At 43.8% G+C, this 19,257-nt stretch overlaps 1 protein-coding gene and 2 long non-coding RNA genes across 7 annotated transcripts in view; 1 reads left to right on the top strand and 2 right to left on the bottom strand.

Moving 5' to 3' along the window:
• Nucleotides 1–14,566, bottom strand: part of LOC132654664 (uncharacterized) — a 58,481-nt gene extending 43,915 nt beyond the window's left edge. For both annotated transcript variants that reach the window (XR_009592331.1, XR_009592330.1), the window contains exon 1: nt 14,359–14,566. This is a non-coding gene — a long non-coding RNA (uncharacterized LOC132654664). The remainder of the gene's footprint in view (nt 1–14,358) is intronic.
• Nucleotides 874–5,041, bottom strand: LOC132654663 (uncharacterized). Its single transcript, XR_009592329.1, has 2 exons — nt 4,622–5,041; nt 874–1,186 (listed from the first exon to the last, which is right to left on the bottom strand). It is a non-coding gene; the product is annotated as an uncharacterized LOC132654663 (long non-coding RNA).
• A 73-nt stretch (nt 14,567–14,639) lies between the features above and the next one.
• Nucleotides 14,640–19,257, top strand: part of Pik3r4 (phosphoinositide-3-kinase regulatory subunit 4) — a 53,617-nt gene continuing 48,999 nt past the window's right edge. For all 4 annotated transcript variants that reach the window (XM_021639862.1, XM_060385376.1, XM_060385375.1 and 1 more), the window contains exons 1-2: nt 14,640–15,039; nt 16,028–16,801. In XM_021639862.1, coding sequence (XP_021495537.1) covers nt 16,069–16,801 — 733 coding nt within the window. In that variant the 5' untranslated portion in view covers nt 14,640–15,039; nt 16,028–16,068. The remainder of the gene's footprint in view (nt 15,040–16,027; nt 16,802–19,257) is intronic.

The following is a 19,257-nucleotide window of genomic DNA, read 5'->3' as shown; positions in this document are numbered from 1 at the left end:
AAAAAAAAAATTCTCTCTGGAGCTTAAAGTGCTCATAAAATATTTGAAGATAAATTATATCGTAAATTCAGTAAGATAAATTGCCACAATAAGTCCGTGTACAACTCAATTCAATAACTAACCTTACTTTATTTTCCTGTGTCCTTTTGTTGAGATAAGGTCTCATGTAATCCAGGCTGGTCTTAAACTTACTATGTAGTCAAAGATGGCCTTGAACCTCTGGTCCTTCTGTGTCTGCCTCCTGGGTAGTGATGGGATTGCAGTCATATGCCACCTCACATATTTTGTGTGGTGCAAGGACTTGAATCCAAGGCTTCACAGATACCAGGTAAAGCATTCGACTAACTGGGCTACATCCCCAGACAATCCTATATCATTTTTAGTATTTGTTGTCTTTCATATCATCTTTTCGGTTGTTACTGAGCAATAGCATATGCCCAGCCCTTTCTGTGACCTACCATAGTCTCATGTGGACTCTTTGTTTCTAATTTACAAAAGTAGAAACTAAGGTCCAGGCAGTTTTTCATCTAAGAATGAGTACCAGTTCTAAGACCCAGATTTGGTCCTTCATTGCCACACCACAGCTGCTCCCAGTCCTGCATGACTGTTTAGGAAGCGTTGGAACCACAGACATGCATAATTATTTAGGGAGCATCTGAAGTCTTCTCTTTTTCACTTAACGTATTAACAGCATTTGCTGTGCTTGCTGCACCCCCCTTTGTACTGAAGCGGAACGCTGTCACTATGGGCTCTGACCCTTCCCTGAGATATCCTGCCCCCTGGTGGAATTCTGCTCATTTTGCCCATTCCCATCCTCCAGGAAGAAGAGGCATTATTATTATCATTATTATTATTATTATTTGTATTGCACAATTATTTGTTGTGACTTTTATTTTAGACATTTAAAAACATAAAAACCGTTTTCTGTCACATCCCCTTTGATGTTGAAAGACATGATTATTTCTAAGAGGACAGCTGGAAGGTCCTGGAGAGTTTCTGTACACACTCCAAGAATGAGAACTTATCGTCTAGGCGTTGAATTCAACATGGCTTCACCGTTCTCTGCAGCTGATGGTGTATTGCCAGCATCTCTCCCCAAAATCACATTTACAGGCTTGAGACACAACAGACCATGTTAGGATGGCTTCAAGATATTTAGTGGATTCTCCTGGGCTCCCTGAAGAGACTGGAAATAGATTTAAGAAAAGCTATTCAGACAGATCTGAACTTGTTTTCCTCTGAGCTTACCTTAATTCTTCTGCTTTAAGTAACTTTCTAATGAATCTCTTTCACTTCAGTACTGTTAAAAAATCATCACAGTATTAAAAATGCATCATTGAGTGGCCTTGGTTTAATTAGGGAAGACTCCGGTTAATATTGGCTTGCACTTCGGAAAGCAACAGGGATGGATTTTTTTATAAAAAAGCGAATTAGGCTATTATTTCAGCTGTTGTTCATCAAAAGAAGGAAAAGAAGAAGAAGAAGCCCTGGGCAAAATTGCTGATGCTATCAAATGGGAAAGAACTGACTGGTGAGTTATAATTGCTTTGTGTGCAGCCAGTGGACCGTGGTGAGGAAGGCCAGGGAAGTGTGTGTGTGTGTGTGTGTGTGTGTGTGTGTGTGTGTGTGTGCACGCGGGGGGGGGGGAATTCATCTTTATTAGAGAGCTAGTTTTTAAAAATGGGGTATCTTCTTATTTGTAGGGAATGAACACCGGGATAAAGGCTAAGTGGCAGAGACAGGGTTGTAAGTAATCTTCTGAGAAAGGCAGAGTTACGCAATGCTTCCTATGGGCACGACCTCTCTTCCTGCCCTACCTCAAGGCTCTTCACTTTCCCCGGGGTTGGATTTCACGATAAGGAAGAAAACGGTCAAAGCTAACAGAAAGCCATTTTTAAGACAAACAGTCATCTAAGCAGCATGTGAACACACTATGCTGAGAGTGGAACAGTGCCACAAGAAAGGTGCCTTCCCGGTATAAAACACACTGGGTGCAAATCACAGGCTATACGTCGTTAGCTCACGGACAGCTGTCACAGTGCGTAGCACATTGTAGATGAGCTACTGAGCTCTGCTGATCATAGACTACATAGTGTGGAAATACCAAGTATCAAATTGGGTGTTTCAGTTGGAAGGCTTTCAACGTGCTTATGTGTGCCAGTGTGTGTGTGTGTGTAGGTGTGTGTGTGTGTGTGTAGAGGTCATTCGTCAACCTCGAATGTCTTTCTCAATTGCTTTTCCCTAATTTGTCGAGACAGGTCTCTTGCTGAATCTGAAGCTCACAGATTTGGCTAGACTGGCCAGCCACTAAGCCCCAAGGATCCTCCTGTCTCCGCCTGTTCGGCACTCTCAGAAAGCTGGGTGAAATGGCATGCATCAGTAAGCTCAGGGAATTGAGCTCAGGCCTCATTTGTTCAGGAAGCACTTCGATGAATGAGCCATCTCCCCAACCCTCCCAGGGTTCTGATGTAGGTTCCATAGGCCTCTCTGCCTGTTTTGTACCAGTATAGGGACCCAGAGTCTACGGCGCGACTTCTCTATTTGAATCGAGGGTTATCCTCTCTCTCTTTCTCCCCACCTCCCTCGCTTCTCCCGCTGTTCTAACTAACATTCTGAACTTTGTAGGATGTTTAGCAGCATCCCTGACTCTAAGGACTAGATGATAGTAGCAAATAATTTCTACCTTCCTGTCTAGGGATAGGACCCATAAAAACAAACCACCTATGTATATGGTATGGCTCTTCATGTCCAAAGTAGGGTAAGATGATAGTGTCAGAGTTGGTTCTTTTCAGAGAGCTCTGTGTGTGTTCGGGCTGGTTGGTTTTTTGAGACAGGGTTTCTCTGTGTAGCCTTGGCTGTTCTGGGCTCACTTTGTAGACCAAGCTGGCCTGAAACTCGCAGAGCTCTGCCCGCCTCTGCCTCCCCAAGTGCTGGAATTACAGGTGTCCACCACCACACCTGGCATGTGTGTGATTTATTTATTTATTTATTTATTTATTTATTTTGAGACTAAGTCTCACTATATAGTCCTTACTGGCTGGAATTCATTATCTACACCAAGCTGCCCTCAAACTTACAGAAATCCACCAGTCCCAAGAGTGCTGGAACTAAAAGTGTGCATTACCACACCCAGCTGGAGATACACGTACATACCTGTGTACATACACACACACACAAACATACATACATGTGTAGGGATGAGTCTCCTAGCTTTTCCCATAATGTGTCCCTGACATGCCTCAGTTGAAAGATGTGTGTATGTATGCATGAATGCTCATTTGTATGTTGTCTGTGTATTCATGTGTGTGTGTACATGAACACATTCATACATGTTTATGGGGCATATATGCACCTAACTGTGTGTGTATGAGGAGGTTAGAGGTTGACATCTGGTGTCATCCACAGGCACTTTCGATCTTATTTTTGAGGCAGGGTCTCTGACCGAGCATGGAGCACCTTGATTTGGCTGGACTGGCTGACTGGTGAGCTCCGAGGCTGTCTCCTTCACCCCAGCGCTGGGATGTCAGACTCCCACCCTGCCCTCTGCTGTCTATGTGAATGCTAGGATTCCAAACTCAGGTCCTCCTCCTTACACAACCGTAACCATACCGGCCGAGCCATCTCCTCAGTCCCAGGGGGGAATAATACTTAAAAATGACTTTGGAGCCAGGCGTGGTGATGCATGTCTGTAATCTTAGCACTTGTGGGGTAGAGAGATAGGGAGGTCATGAGTTCCAGGCCAGTCTGGCCAACCTAGTAAGACCTGCCCCAAAAGAATCAAAATTACTTTAAATACTAATTTTTTTTGGGGGGGTGATTTGTTCCACAGTAATAAATAATGAAAACATTTAGGTGAAATCATCTACTCATACACACACACACACACACATATGAATTATGGATATAATTCATAGATATGCATATATGCCGTACCTGGCTTATATTTTTTAAACTTAAAGAAATATTGGTAGTGATTGGAATTAGTCCATAATTTTGATGCTATTCTACCCTTCCCCACCACACACAAGTTATTCTGTGAGGATAGAGAATCCCAACCCTCTTGAGGTGTGTCAGAAACAAAACAAAATCATCGAAACCCACCATCCCCTCCCTTACGTCTCCTCCTCTTCCGCCACGCCACCGTCTTCCTCGCTTGCTCCCACGGATAGCATGCTATTGATCTCTGATGTGGCGAGCACTGTCAAGCTGAATCAATTAACATTTCCGGGCCATTTCCATTCCCACCAGCAAACCGCTCTCAGCTGCCAGAGACACGTGAGCTAAAGGCCACGGCTTTAGTTCTATTCCTCAAGCCACACGGGTACAACCACCTGCTACAAACAGGAGAACTGTAAAGGTCAGACTGCAATCTAAAAGCCATCCGCGGTATAATTGCCAACTGCACAGCAATCTCCCCTGGAACTAAATGACTTTAATTCCTAGAACTCTAGAACTGTTAAATGAGCTAATACTTTTTTTTTTTTTTAACAGTGCTCTATTAGCTAAGGAAGATCTGTGGGTACAAACACCAGAAACCCAGCCCAGCAATGGAGAGATCAGGACTGCTGACTGTTCGAAGCTTTGTCTGCTTCGAGGCCAGCATTTGTGTCTCTGTCTTTACCTTGTCCTCGTGACTTTTAAGTCCACCACACTGTAGCACTGGGGTGTTGTACTCTATTCGAGGCTGGCAAGAGAAGCAAATAAAAATGGGTGATCGGCAGATTTCTCCTCGTTGCTCATTGCTTGAAGCTGTGTGGCCACGTGAGGACGCTCAGCTTGGTGACTCAGGCCTGCGAGCTTACTGAGCTCTAGGCTGGCTGGTTCAACTCAGCTGTTCTGGCTCAAACTCCTCTCCCACCTGACATATTCAATCAGACTTTTCTCTTAACCCCTGAATCGTTCTCCTTGGCCTTAAACTAACAACAGCGATCTGTTCTAATCTTCTGGATCCTTCTCAATCTTTGGCTCATTCTATCTTCACCTGTGTCTAGCTTGTTTTCTTTTCAACCTGTCTCGGTAGAACTGTCCTCCTTTCCTAACTGTGCCAAGTAGCCTCCCTTCCCTGTGCTGTTCTCGTGAGAGTTGGATGTGTCCTATTCTGTCAAATATTTATCCAACTCATCGATTTGTCTGCCACTCAATTAGATATCACTTTCAAACACAGGTTCTTCCTTCTACAAACTAACTTTCCTTTCATTGTTTGGGATTAAAGGTGTGTACCCCGACACCTGAACCTAAGCTTTTCTTTACCTGAAACCTGCCCTATACCAGGCTTTCCTTGAACTGCTTGCCTTTGTCTCCTGGGATTAAGACGTTTTCATTCTAGCCAGATCAAGCAAAAGTAGAAGGTCTTTGGATGTGATCTCTTCTTGCCAGAGCAGCCCAGTTCTGAATTAAAATTTCACTGCACACACGCTTGTGTGTGTGTGTGTGTGTATTATAGTCATCAAACTCAGACTCTATGAAAAGGTTCTGTGTATATGTTATCCAGCACTTGCTCACTTAAAAATATCACACGTCCTCATCTATCACAGTAACATCTCTGAGTTTGCTACCTACTACTTTTGACCTACCAGGTAGATGATCTTAGTAACTTTTATAACGTGTATATAATTTATAACGTAGTAACTCTCTGTACCTTCATTTTATCAGCTGGGAAGTGGGAATAGAAAAGTTATCTACTGGCTGAGCAGGTAAAGGAGCCCGTTGTGCAAGACTGACAACTTGTGTTCAATCCCAGGTCCTGTGGTGTAAAGAAAGAATTAATTCCCCAGGGTCATCCTCTGACCTCCACAGGTATCGTGCTCCGTACTCACTGTGTGTGTGTGTTTTCCCCATTATATGCGCACACACAATAATATTAATAATAATATATATACACAAACTTTTTTAAAAGAATAAGTATTTAATAGAATTGGAGTGCAGTTTAAGTGAATTAATGCTGAGCATATTTTAAGTTTTATACAAATGCTAGCTTGTAAAACTAGTATTACAGGGTGAGCGGTTTGGGCCTGGTGAGAGTGCTTCTCACCAATCCTGACGACATGAGTTGGATCTTTGGGAGGGGATGGAGAGAACTGACTCTCTCAAGTTGTCTTTTGATCTCCACACACAAGCCACAGCATGCGCCCATGTGCATGCACACACGAATAAGTGTGAAAATTAAATTAATACCGTATCCCAAGTATATAACAGCCAAGTAGAGGTTGGATACATGAGCCCAGAGACCAGGCAAATGTATGAGTGAAAAAGAAGTTAGCAAGGGTCCAGCATGGTGGCACCCAAGAGTTCAAGGTTAGTCTTGGACTACATAGTAAGAACCTGATGTATAGCAGTTCATTCCCTCCTGGAAGGAGGATGGGAACTCGCAGCACTCACGAAACAGATCTTAGAAGTCTCAGAAAGATTCACGAGGCTCCTCCCTACGTTGTGTGAGCAGGGAGCAATTGCTGTGGGGAGGAGCGTATCATACTAGGGAAGCTGCCTACCAGCTGTGCAGAGAGCTCTGGACATCAGCCATGTTTGCCGTGGGCTTTGTGGTGATTCGGCTTTTCTTGAGCCACTCATGTTCTCATAACCTCCCACCCACACTTCTGTAGGAAGTAGACTCATTGGTTCACCAAGCTACCTGTGGATGGAATATTTGTGTGTGTGTGTGTGTGTGTGTGTGTGTGTGGTGTGGGTGCCTGGGAAGGGAGGCTTTCATCTGCAACTCCCCAGGGAAGCCATACAACAGACCACATCATGAAAAACAAAGGCAAACAAAGAATGAAAGAATGAAGATAAACATAAGCAGCATACATTAGCAGGATTAGCATCCTGATAACATTTAACATCAGGGAACTGGGAAAAGTCAGTGATGGAGGAAGCAGGATGGGGATCAGGAATCAGAGAGGCGGTTCATTCCTTAAAGGCTCACAACAGAAGGTCAAGAGAGAAAGTAAGTATAAAAACAGAACAAGTTAAGCCAGGTGCAGTGGCGCACACCTGTAATTCCAGCACTCAGGGAGGCAGAGGCAGGCAGATCTTTATGAGTTCGAGGCCAGCCTGGTTTGCCCCCCTCCCCCAACAAAAAACAAAAACAAAAAACAACACAACAAGTTGCTGTAAGTGAGTTATTGACGTGGTGGGCACCTTAACTGTTAAACCGATTGCCTATAAAAGTGCACAGAAAAATGTTATTCCTGCTGTTTTGCATGTTAATAATGCCCAAGAACCCAGGGTCTTGATTATCATTTGACAGGCAACGTTCTACAACTGAGCAAGAACTCTGGATCTTTTGAATTTTCATTTTGAGGCAGGGAGGGTCTCACCAAGCTGCCCAGCTGGTCTTGTATTCCTTATGTAGTCAGACATACCTTGAGCTTTCAATTTTCCTGCCTCCACCTTCTGGGTGTCTGGGATTAAGGCACATGCTCTTCATGGCTGGCTCTTAAGTAACGTCAAGGAAACTTACACGTTGAGTTCATCTAAGAAGAAAGTTCCCGCATTAACGGGTTTATGTCCCTTTGCTGGACAATGAGAACTGTGCGAGCCACAAATTTACCCGTCGGGATTAGCTGCGGGAATTTCAAAGCTAACTTGACAAGTCAGGGGCAGTTCAACTCACAAATCCCAAATTCGGTTTCTCGGCTTTAAAGAAAAAAAGAGAGCTATTGTTTCTATCTTTACCTTGTTCTGAGTTAATTTCGCAATGTCATTTCAAATTCACAGAACTGGTGGAGGGGCAGAGGTGGAAAAGGGAGGAAGCCGGAGTGATGACATGTGTGTTCCATGCCCACATTTCACACTGCGGTTGGTCTCGCCTGCCTTCCCTCTCAATCCTCAACACAGCCAATATGTGAGAGAGGGCCTTCAGTGTGTGAGAAACCTCCTTAAAGATCTGAGGTGCTGGTTCTTTTCTTTGGTATAACCTGTTTTGTTTTACACTGAAAGCGAATCTCACTCTGTAGATCGGGCTGGCCTCAAGCTCAGAGGAAAGCACATCTCAACTGGGAGGCGACACATTTCAAATTCACACAGTTAAACATGGCAAGTGGCCAGCGAGGTTCAGGGGCTTAAATAAATTCAGGTTAGATAGTCTTGGCAAGCATGTTTCACGAGAGAGAGCATCTTTCCCAGTGTTCTAGACGAGGAGGCCCTGTAGTATTTGTGTGCCGTTCTAAGTGATGTTGTTTGATCTCCTAGATAGGTGTTTGGTAGTTCTTCAGTATTAAAAAATGTCCCCATACCAGCCCCTGAAACGTAAAAAGTAATCTTTAATTACTTCCACGGTACTATTGACAATCTTTGTGGGAACCAATTATTATCCTCTAGGCTACAGGGTAGTAGTGATAAATGACAGTTCACACTTGGGACTGTTTACATCTGGTGTTTACAACAGAGATGATGATGATGATTGATGATGATGATGATTTTGGTATTTTTTCAAGACAAGGTTTTTCTGTGCAGCCTTGGCTGTCTTGGACTTTGCAGACCAGGCTGGCCTTGAACTCACAGCGATCCGACTGCCTCCACCTCCCAGAGTGCTGGGATCACAGCCATGTGCCACCATGCCTGTCCCAGAGATTATTTTTTTAAAGCCTCCTTTTTCTTAGAATTCAAAGAGAGCAGAGAGTCCATTTGGCTCCCTCATGGGATAGGCCATGCCCTAGTTGGGTAAGCAGCCAAGAAGAGGTAGGGACGGATCTAATGAGTGCAGGTGGGGAGATAGGACTGACTGCTGAAAAAATATAAACTTCAAGGTATCAGATGCTTGACTTAATAATTTCCTCTTGCTCAGGTAAAAAAATCTAGCATCATTTTGCCTGTTTAACAGATGGCCTTTTTTTTCCAGGCTCTCATTCACAAACACAGGCTCCTGTTATCATGCAGCACCTCATGAAGAAGGTTTTGAAGTTCCCAGCATCTCAGCTGAAGGGGAGAGAGAAAGTGGAGGCCAGTCACCTCTTAATGACATTGACCTGAAAGTTAAATATATGCTTTCTACTTGAACTTCATGTAGTAGCAAAACAAAACTCAAAAATCCAAAAAACAAACAAACAAACAAACAAACAAACAAACAAAAAACGGTCAAATGGGCCCACTTAGAAGCAAAGGATGGAAGATATGTTCTTTTTTTTAATTTTATTTTTCTTATTAGTTACATTTTGTTAACTCTGTATTCCAGCTGTATCCTGCTCCCTCATTCCCTCCCCAATCCCACCCTCCCTCCCTCATCTCCTCCCTGCCCCTTTCCAAGTCCACTGATAGGGGAGGACCTCCTCCCCATTCGTATGACTCTGTTTTTTCAGGTATCTTCAGGACTGGCTGCAAAGTCCTCCTCTGTGACCTAACAGTAATGCTCCTCCTCTGGGAGGTGGGGAGGTCAAAGAGCCTGCCATTGAGTTCCTATTAGAAATAGTCTTTGTTCCTCTTACTATAGGAAACCAATATTGGTTACTGAGCTATCATGGGTCACATCCAAGCAGAGGTTCTAGGTTATATCCACTCATGGTCTTTGGTTGAGTGTCCATCTCAGAAAAGACCCTGTGCCCAGACATGTTTGGTTCTTGTGGAGCTCCTATCCTTGGAAGATAATGTTCTTAATGAACAGCAACTTTCATAAAACAAACAAACAAACAAACAAAAAAAACCCCAACTCTTTTTCTGTAGAAGGGGACATTTGGGGTCTGTTGCTTCAAGGAATGTTGTGGCTACTGGCTAGAGAATGGACCTATGCTTATGCTTGCTGGCTCTTTCACATTTTTATTCATAAATGTTATACAGGACAATCCTTAGAGCCAAACTGCCACCATTTTCAGGAGTTCTGGGCCAGTGAGAAAAGATCATCATGGTTGGACTTGTTGACTATCAATGCTCACTCATAGAAGGAAGGGGCAGGGTGGGCCATGGGGACCCCTACCTGAGTATTAACTCACCCCTCCCAACCCTATTGCACACGGTATTGGGGGAGGTGCTAAGGATTACAGGTGGGAAAAGATGAAGGAGGTGGTTGGTCTTTACAGCTGTGGGAAAGCCATCATTCCTGCAGAGTGCAGACCTTCTACTGCGGCTTCTTCAGGGTCTCCTATCTTCCTGCCAGCAACACCTAAATAAGCCTGATAAACTCTTTGGTTCCCCTGGGAGTAACTTTGGTGGGAATGAACTTCAGTTTGTCATAAGACCTTAGGAACAGGGCTGGACATTGTTTACACCATTACCAGGAAAGCAGTTTAAGCAATAACACATAACAAGCAATTTTAATTTTTAAATATATTCCAGCACTACTAAATGACTCACCTACATTAAGACAAACTGAATTACTAAATTTTCATAGTACTGTTTAGAAAGATGTTTAAAGCATTCACATACATGGTATAAACTGGAAATATACATACAATGTTAAACTCTTCCCTGGAAATTTGTGTGCATGTCTTAATTCCTACAGGTATGGCAGAAATCCTAGTGCTGGACCTCATGCTTCTTATCCTGAGTGGTCATAAACCTGACAGAGGCCATGTTTATTAATTCAACAATTAATTTTAAAATGTCAGACACTGTTCTTGGTGTTGTAGAGGCCCTGAACAATAATGACCCAAGTCTGGAGGGAAAGGAGGTTTAAAGCATCTACACGTGGTATGAGTCAAAAGTATAAACGCAATGTTCAAACATCTCCTGGCTATCCACTGAGGCATGAGTAGCAGCTGGGGGACAGGGCACATCCTTAAGAAATGGACTCTCCCTCCCACAGAAGCCATTGGTGGTCCATAAGCTGAGAACTTTTAGCCTCAAGTGAGGACACACTTCCAGAATGCTATAAAATGCTATAAATACTCTTAGTAGGGTTTTTTTTTTTTTTTTTTTTTTTTTTTTGAGACAGGTTCTCACTTTGTAGCCCTGGCTGAACTCACAGATATCCAGTGCTCTGTGCTGGGATTAAAGGCATAATCTACCACAGCCAGCCCTATTGTCTTGTTTTTTAAAAGATTACTTTAGGACTAATCTTATCAAATATTAAAGCATTTTATAATTCTTCAAACTACTGAAAACTAAACTGCAATTCAATACATAAGAGGGTCCAGAAGACCCAAGTATATATGGTAATTATGTCATTTAAATTAAGTGAGGAGAATTGATTACTGTTGACATTTTTGTGTAACTGAGCATCTCTCTCAATAAAAATTACTCAAGTTGAATGTATAATTTAGTAATTTAAGGAAACAAAATGAAACCATGAAAGACACAGGGGAACTCATAAGAGAAACATAAAAACATAAAAAATTGGATAGAGAATGGCTTACCTCTGGAGGTGCTGGAATTTAAACATAGGATTATGGGTGTTTCACCCTTTTTCCCACATCCTGGAACAGTGGAGTATCTTGGCACCACCTCACCAGGAGCAAGTGATGATGATGGTGATGATGATGATGATGGGGGGGGGGTAATAGGGATTTTCAAGGAAAAGAGAGAGGCGGGAGGTGCAGGGAGCCATGGAGTTGGCCTAGCTACCTTGAGAGATATGTGTCATAGGTTTGTCAGGTTAGAGTCCATGGTTCCTGGGGCACAGTATGTCTTCCAGTTCCTGAGAGACCAATATACTCTCTCAGGCAGTGAAACGTTCAGGCTGCTTTGTGTTCTCTGTATGTTTCTTTGGAAGTCAAAGAAGCTTGACAGAACAATTGGTCTTAAATGTTAATCTTGTGTACTCTATATAGCCTGCAAATATCACTGTACTATGGATATGGCAACTGTATGGATCCTGGCCATTGCCAAGGTATTTTGTTTCAGATAAGCGACACTCAAGCTGTGGCTCTCAATAAAATTGCCACAGCTTGAGTGTTGCTGCGGACCCTCCAGCTGCCTTGGTTTCATTCCTCTTGGCCATATCAGGCGACCTTGGCCAGTCAGATAGGTAGCAAAGATGACCTAACAACTTCCAGATTCATAGTTTGAGGAACATAGTGGGTGATCCTGCTGCTTACTGAGCTAAAGAAGGAAGAAAGCGATGTTCGCAGAGATACTAAAAAAAAAAAAAAAAAAGGCTTTGGATTGAAACCTGTTGCGTATGTTGAATACGTAAAGAACTCTTTAAAATAATTGTTTTTTGTTTGTTTGTTTTTTGAGAGAAGGCCTCATGCAGCCAGGCTGTTCCATTCTCTTCTGATTCTGCATTATCTGTCCCTGGGCTTGTGTCATGGGCTACCATGCCTGACCCCACATAAAGGACTCTTGAAATTTAAAATGTGTGGGGCTGGAGAGATGACTCCGTGTTGTTGCTTGTTTTTGTTTTCAAGCCAGGGCCTCATCGTGTGGTCTGGAATTCACTATGTGGACCAAGGCTGTTGTCAAAACTCAGAGATCCACTCGTCTCTGCCTCCCAAGTGCTGGGATTAAAGGCATGCACCACTATGCCCAGCTGGTTCAGAGGTTTAGAGCATTGTTCTTGCAACGGACCTGGGTTTGAGTCCCAGCACCCATGTGGTGGCCTCCAGTCATCTCTAAATTGTAATTCCAGTTCCAAGGAAGCTGATGCCTTCTGAGCATCTCAGGCACCTGGCACGAATGTGGTACGTATACACCTAGGCAGGCAAAACATCCATACATATAAAATAAATCTTAAAACGTTTTAAAAAATTGTAAAAGAAGAAAAAATCAATTAAATACAAAGTATTTATGACTTTATTTCGAGATTCCAGGGGGTTGAACTTATGGTCCCGAGCAAGCAACCGACCACCAAGCTACATCTCCAGACTTTAACAAAGGATTGAAATGGACATTTTTCTAGAGAAGATAAATAAATGGCCAACAGGTACATGAAAAGATGCTCAACATCCTTAGTCCTTGGGGAAATGCAAATCAAACCAGAAGGAGATGTCCCTTTGCACTGGCTAGGATGCTGTAACAACAGGAGATGAATAATCTCTTCATCAGAAAGGACACAGTGGAACCAGAAGCCTCGCACCGTGCTGGCGGGGATGTAAGGCTGCTCGCACTTTGGAAAACAATTTCGGCAGTTTCTCAAAATGTTAGACTCAGGGTTCTGATGTGGGTATACATTTCCTCTCCTTGGCATTTGCATTAGAAACACGTCACAATAGAAAGACTTACACACAAGCGTTCCTGGAAGCATTATTTACCACAAACAAGAAGTGGATACAAATACCTATCAGCTGACAAGGAGGATGACAAAGTGTGGCATATCCACACAAGGGAGTGTTTGTCAGGAAAAAGAAACAGAGTACTGAAAACCCGCCGCCATGAGAACGCTCAACATTTGACAAATGGAAAGAAATCTGAGTATATGTTTTATTCTCCACATATGAAATGTGCAGAATAGGCAAGGTCTTAACAGAAGCCTAAAGGAAGGATTGCCAATGCTGGAAGAGAAGGAGAAAAGAGGAGTGATTGCTCACAGCTCTCGGCTTTCGTTTTTGGTGTAATAGAAGAAAGAGTTCTGAGGTAGATTATAGCAATTATAGTTCTGTAAAACACATTAAAAACCAATGTTTTCTTTCCCACGCCCCCTTTGGTGTGGAGGAGGCAACTCATAAAAAAGAAAGCATTCAACTAGGGGCTTGCTCACGGTTTCAGAGGGTTAGTGCGTTACCATCATGGAAGGCGGGCGGCATGAAAGCAGACAGAAGGAGCTGAGAGCTACGGCCTGGCATAGGCTTTTTAAACCTCAGAGTCTACACCCGGTGACACACCTTCTCCATCAAGACCACACTCTTAGTCCTTCTCTATATAGTCTACCGACTAGACAGTCAAATAGATGACCTTTGGGGGCCATTTTCATTCAAATCACCACAACAGCAAGAGAAACACAGCCCAGCTAAAATTCATCATTTGCCACGACGCACAGTTGTAATTCTGGTACCCAGGAGGTTGAGGCAGGACGCTGTCAGCCTGAAATACAGCGAGACCTTCTTTTAAAAATAAAATTAATAGAAAAAAATAAAACCAGCGAATCTGGACACGTTAAAAAAAGTTCTTGATTACGGTGATTCCCCCAATTAACCAAGCTCCTCACACGTTTTTCAAACATGTCTTTTTCCCCCCAAGACCCACTGAGTTTAGTCAGGATCATTTGTGTTACAATGAGTTTGCAACTACCCATTGGAGCCTGGTGGGCACTCAGCGGACACTCAATTGAAAATGAGCGTCTCTCTCATAGAATACATCAGACGCCAACGCTTCGTCATGCAGAGGTAGAGCGTGGATCACACCTCAACGACCATGACTGACTATTAAAACGCCCGGTGTTGTGTAAATTCATTGCAAGCAGTTACACTGTCGTGAGGTCATGACTGCTTGGGCTCTGCCATTCTCAAGTAACTTGCGTGTATACATACAATACATACATACACATATACATACTGTTTCCGGGCCTCTGCCACTCCGAGCGCTAGGATTAAAGGCGTGCACCACTCCGCCTGGCTAACTGTACACTTTTTAAACAGACGAACTTTACGACACATCAATTCGATCTCAATAAAGTTGCAATCCAACTTGGTTGGGGTACTATTTTCTAAGTACGTGGGCAAGTAAAGAAAAACACCTGACTGGGGCAGCGAGGTCACGCCCCCTTCCCTCGTTACTTAGCAACCAGTTTCCTACTGTACGCTTCCTCAATATTCCGTCACTTCCGTTCTCAACAGGAAGTGAGGTCAACCTGCGGCTTTCCCGGGAGTTCAGCGTTCGCCGCAGGTTAAGTAGTCTTCCTGGACGGGCGCTGGCACCGTTCACGTCCAGGGCTGGTGCCGAGGTCCGGGGTTCGAGGCACTCGGACACGCGAGGGCCCAGGGCGGCAGGGGAGGAGTCGGCGGCGAAGCTGCTGGTTGTCCGGAGTCCCGAGTGTGCTTGCTGTCTCAGTGGTTCACCCCTCGGCTCTAGGTCCCGGACGTTTCTGCACTCCTCCCCTAACTACCCAGGTCCTGAAAGAAGACCCCTGGCAGAAAGCATTCTCCACGCCGACTTCCGTTCACGCCCAAGCCCCTCAGAGCTCTACCAAGACCTCCTGGGATCTGTCAGCGACTTTTGAGTTGCCAGAGGCCTTGGGTAAATGTTCCCTGAGTGCTAAAGCGGGGGGTAGGGACATAGAGTTCCTGCAAAATATGGGGTTAGGGAACTGACTTGAGGCAGTGTGCATTTTGCCTTACTTTTCTTGAATGTCTCTGGCAGGGTTTCTTGTTGCAAACCAGAGGAGTTTGCTTTGGTTTAGGTGGTGGGAGGCAATGCTGCAAGAGTCCAGGTGAGGCTAATTTTGTAGATCTCTGACCCTCTTAGGAATTAAATGACCCGTTTGCCTCGGGTAACTTACTTTTAAGCATTTAATTGTTTTTCGAGACAGGGATTTACTGTGTAGCCTTGGCTGGCCTCGAACTCAGAGATCCACTTGCCTCTGCCTCCCAAGTGCTGGGACTAAAGGTATGCTCCACCAACCACCCGGCTGTTTAATGTGTTTCTCCCCTGCGTGTAAGCTGTAGTTTATTTGGACAAGGACTGAGACATACAGCACTTTTGTGACCTTTTTTTTTTTTTTTTAAGCACAAAACACATAGTACTGGACACGGAAAAGGTGCATTCATACTTGAAGATCTGAGTATCAGTGAATAGTGTTTTTACATTTTTTTTGCTTAATGTTGAAGGGATCACACTAAGCATGGTGGGATCCCAGCACTTGCAAGGTGGGGGCAAGCGGTTCTGGAGTTCAGACTCACTCCCTGGCATAGAGTTCCATGCCAGGCCCAGGCTACTTAAGACCTTATCTCAAAACAAGAAGTACAAATTAAAACGTTGAAGGCATATTTTTTTAAATGCAGTTCAGCTCCTGGAAGGGATGAAATAGCACTGTCTCTACAGGTAAAAACAGTGACATCTGTTTAGATTAAATTTTCTGAATTTGAGCCCCCATTCGGACACTTACTGGAAAATGGTGCACCTGTGTTTTAGGAAAAAGGCCAAATAATAGTGACCTCATTGCTTCTTTGTTTCTTTCCAATTTAATATTCGGACTATCTCTCCCTTTTCCCATCCTTTTGAATAGGTATCGTGTCTTAGCGTGCTGACCCAGAGGTGCTGGCCATCATGGGAAATCAACTTGCTGGCATTGCTCCTTCCCAGATCCTCTCTGTAGAGAGTTATTTCTCAGACATCCATGACTTCGAGTATGATAAGAGCCTGGGAAGTACTCGTTTTTTTAAAGTTGCTCGAGCTAAGCACCGGGAAGGCTTGGTGGTTGTGAAGGTCTTTGCCATTCAGGATCCCACCTTGCCTTTAACTAGTTACAAACAAGAGCTGGAGGAACTGAAAATCAGGCTCCATTCTGCACAGAACTGCCTACCTTTCCAGAAGGCAGCAGAAAAAGCCTCCGAGAAAGCAGCCATGCTGTTCAGGCAGTATGTGAGAGACAACCTCTATGATCGCATCAGTACCCGTCCGTTCTTAAATAACATCGAGAAGCGCTGGATTGCTTTCCAGATCCTGACAGCTGTGGACCAAGCACACAAATCTGGAGTCCGCCATGGCGACATCAAGACAGAGAATGTGATGGTCACCAGTTGGAACTGGGTTCTTCTGACTGACTTTGCCAGTTTTAAGCCCACTTATCTCCCAGAGGACAACCCAGCAGATTTCAACTATTTCTTTGATACCTCCCGCAGGAGGACTTGCTACATTGCTCCTGAGCGTTTCGTTGATGGTGGTATGTTTGCCACTGAGTTAGAATACATGAGAGATCCCTCGACTCCGCTTGTAGACCTAAATAGCAATCAGAGAACCCGGGGAGAGTTGAAGAGAGCCATGGACATCTTTTCAGCAGGTATTTGAGTCAGTCAGATTAGCTAATGTGTAAAGTAACTTTATTCATACTTGAAGATCTGAGTATCAGTTAATAGTGTTTTTACATTTTTTTTTGCTTAATGTTGAAGGGATCACACTAAGCATGGTGGGATCCCAGCACTTGCAAGGTGGGGGCAAGAGGTTCTGGAGGCTTACTGCCTCTGTCTACTATCCTAGGCCTAGTCCTGGAAGCTTCTAGCCTCCGTGCACTCTGATTAAGGCCTATAATGTTTTCAGCCTCTTAAGACTTACTGCTGAATAAGCTCACCCTTTCTTGTTCTTTCTGAGCTCTGGCTGGCTGGTTCAACTCAGCTGTTCTGGCTTAAACCCCTTTCCAAGCTGACTGATTCGAACTGGCTTCTGTCTCAGCCTCTGAATTACTCTGCATGGCCTCAAACTAACTCTAGCAGTCTTTTCTAATTTTCTGGCTCTTTCTCATTCCCTGGGGCGTTCTCTCTCTACAATCTATTTCTGTCCCAGCAAAACTGCCTCCTCTCTCATTCTCTGTGCTGCTCCCTTAAGTAGCTTCCCTTTTCTCTTTCTTCTCGTGAGAGTTGGGCTTATCGTGTTCTGTCAGATCTTCCTCTGATTCGTTACTTTATCTGCCACTCAATTAAACATCACTTGCAAACATGGGTGCTTCCCTCTATAAACTTTACCTTCATTGTTTGGGATTAAAGATATATACCACCACACCTGGACTTAAGCTTTCTTTATCTGAAACTTGATCTATACCAGGCTGGCCTTGAATTCAGAGATCTGCTTGTCTCTGTCTCCTGGTATTTTAAAGGCATGTCTGTATTACAGCCAGATCACACAGGCCTAGGAGGTCTTTGGATGTGATCTCTTGCCAAGCAGCCATATTCTGAATTAAAATTCCTCTACACTAATTTGACATGTTTTAAATGTCAAACATAGAAATGTAGCCTTTTGTAAGTTGCCAGATTTTCAAAAATTCGTTTTTTATTTTTATTTTTTAATATTTTTATTATTAGTTACATTTTATTAATTCTGTATCCCGCTCCCTCATTCCCTCCCAATTCCATCCTCTGTCCCTCCCTCATCTCCTCCCTGTCCCTTTCCAAGGCCACTGATAGGAGAGGACCTCCTCCCCTTCCATCTGACTCTGTTTTATCAGGTATCTTCAGGACTCAAACGTTCTTTTGATATGCCCTCATATACTGTCTCAGATACATAATTTCCTCATTGGACATGCTTAAGTGATGAGAAAATGAAAGTACTTTTCATTAAACATTCAAAACATAAACTTCAGAGTGCTGGTGACATGGAAGGATGCTAAATGTCTGTTTTAAGATAGAAGAGAAACACATTTCACCTTTTGTTTGCTATGGTGGTGATAAGCATACATGCTGTAATAGAAACATCAAATAAGTCTCCGTGGGAATGATCAGTAGAGAGGCAGGCCTCAATTAGAGTGATGGGATTCAAACTGAGGCCCACAGACTGACTGGGAGTTAGTTTAGCTTTGGTAGTTTGTTTCAGGCAGTGTGTAATGCTCCTACAAGACAGTGATTTAATATTGATATTTATCTGTACATTTACTCAAAATAGTAGATGAATTTCACGGAGGTTTTTGGTTTTGCTTTTTTCTTTTTGTCTGAGAACATCCATCCATATGTGCAGGTAGATGTGTGTGTATGTGTGTGTGTGTGTCTGTTTGTCTGTGTACACACATGGACAGTGGGCAGCACCCAAAGAGCCACACCCAGGGAATCTCTGGCCTCCACACTGCGCAGTTCCCTGCCAACTCTTCATTTTTTTGAGGCGGGGTCTCTCCCTGGGCATGGAGCTTACCATACAGGCTTAGATAGTCAGTGAACTCCAGAGGTCTTGCTGTGTCTTCAGCTCTGGAATTACAAGTATGTACCATTCACCCAGGTTTTTTTTAATGTGGCTTCTGGACTTTTAATTCAGAACCTAGTACTCGCAAAGCAATCAGTTTTCTGATTGAGCCTTTCCCCAAGCCCATATGAGTTTGTTTGTTTGTTTGTTTTAAAATCAGTTTTATAACTGTTCTTGGCACTTATCAGACCACATCCTAACTGATTGTAGATTTCTGAACCAGGTAACAGGATCACAGTGTAGAGCTTGTTTGGTGACTCCTTGTGTTTTCTGGACAAATAAGTGTAGGGAGCTGTGATAAAGAACATTCCTTATCCCTTTGGCCCACATGGCTTGCTGCATCAGTGCACATATCAGGAGCCCCCTTGACCTTCATGGCATAGCTGTGTGTTTCTCAGAGTGCCTGGCTTGAAGCCCACTCCACAGATGCACTTAGGAATGTTGACAGTGGGCTCTGCGGGCACCACTTTGCTGGTGGCAGGATGACCCTTTTCTTTCTTGCCACCATTGTTTGCAGAAGCCATACTGCCTGGCCTAAGTTAGAAAGGGTCCCAGTACACAGTCAAGCTCCCT

Source organism: Meriones unguiculatus, chromosome 6 (assembly GCF_030254825.1).
Source record: "Meriones unguiculatus strain TT.TT164.6M chromosome 6, Bangor_MerUng_6.1, whole genome shotgun sequence".
NCBI lineage: Eukaryota > Metazoa > Chordata > Mammalia > Rodentia > Muridae > Meriones > Meriones unguiculatus.
The sequence above is the reverse complement of the archived record's forward strand: the minus strand, read 5'-3'. Positions and strand labels throughout refer to the sequence as shown.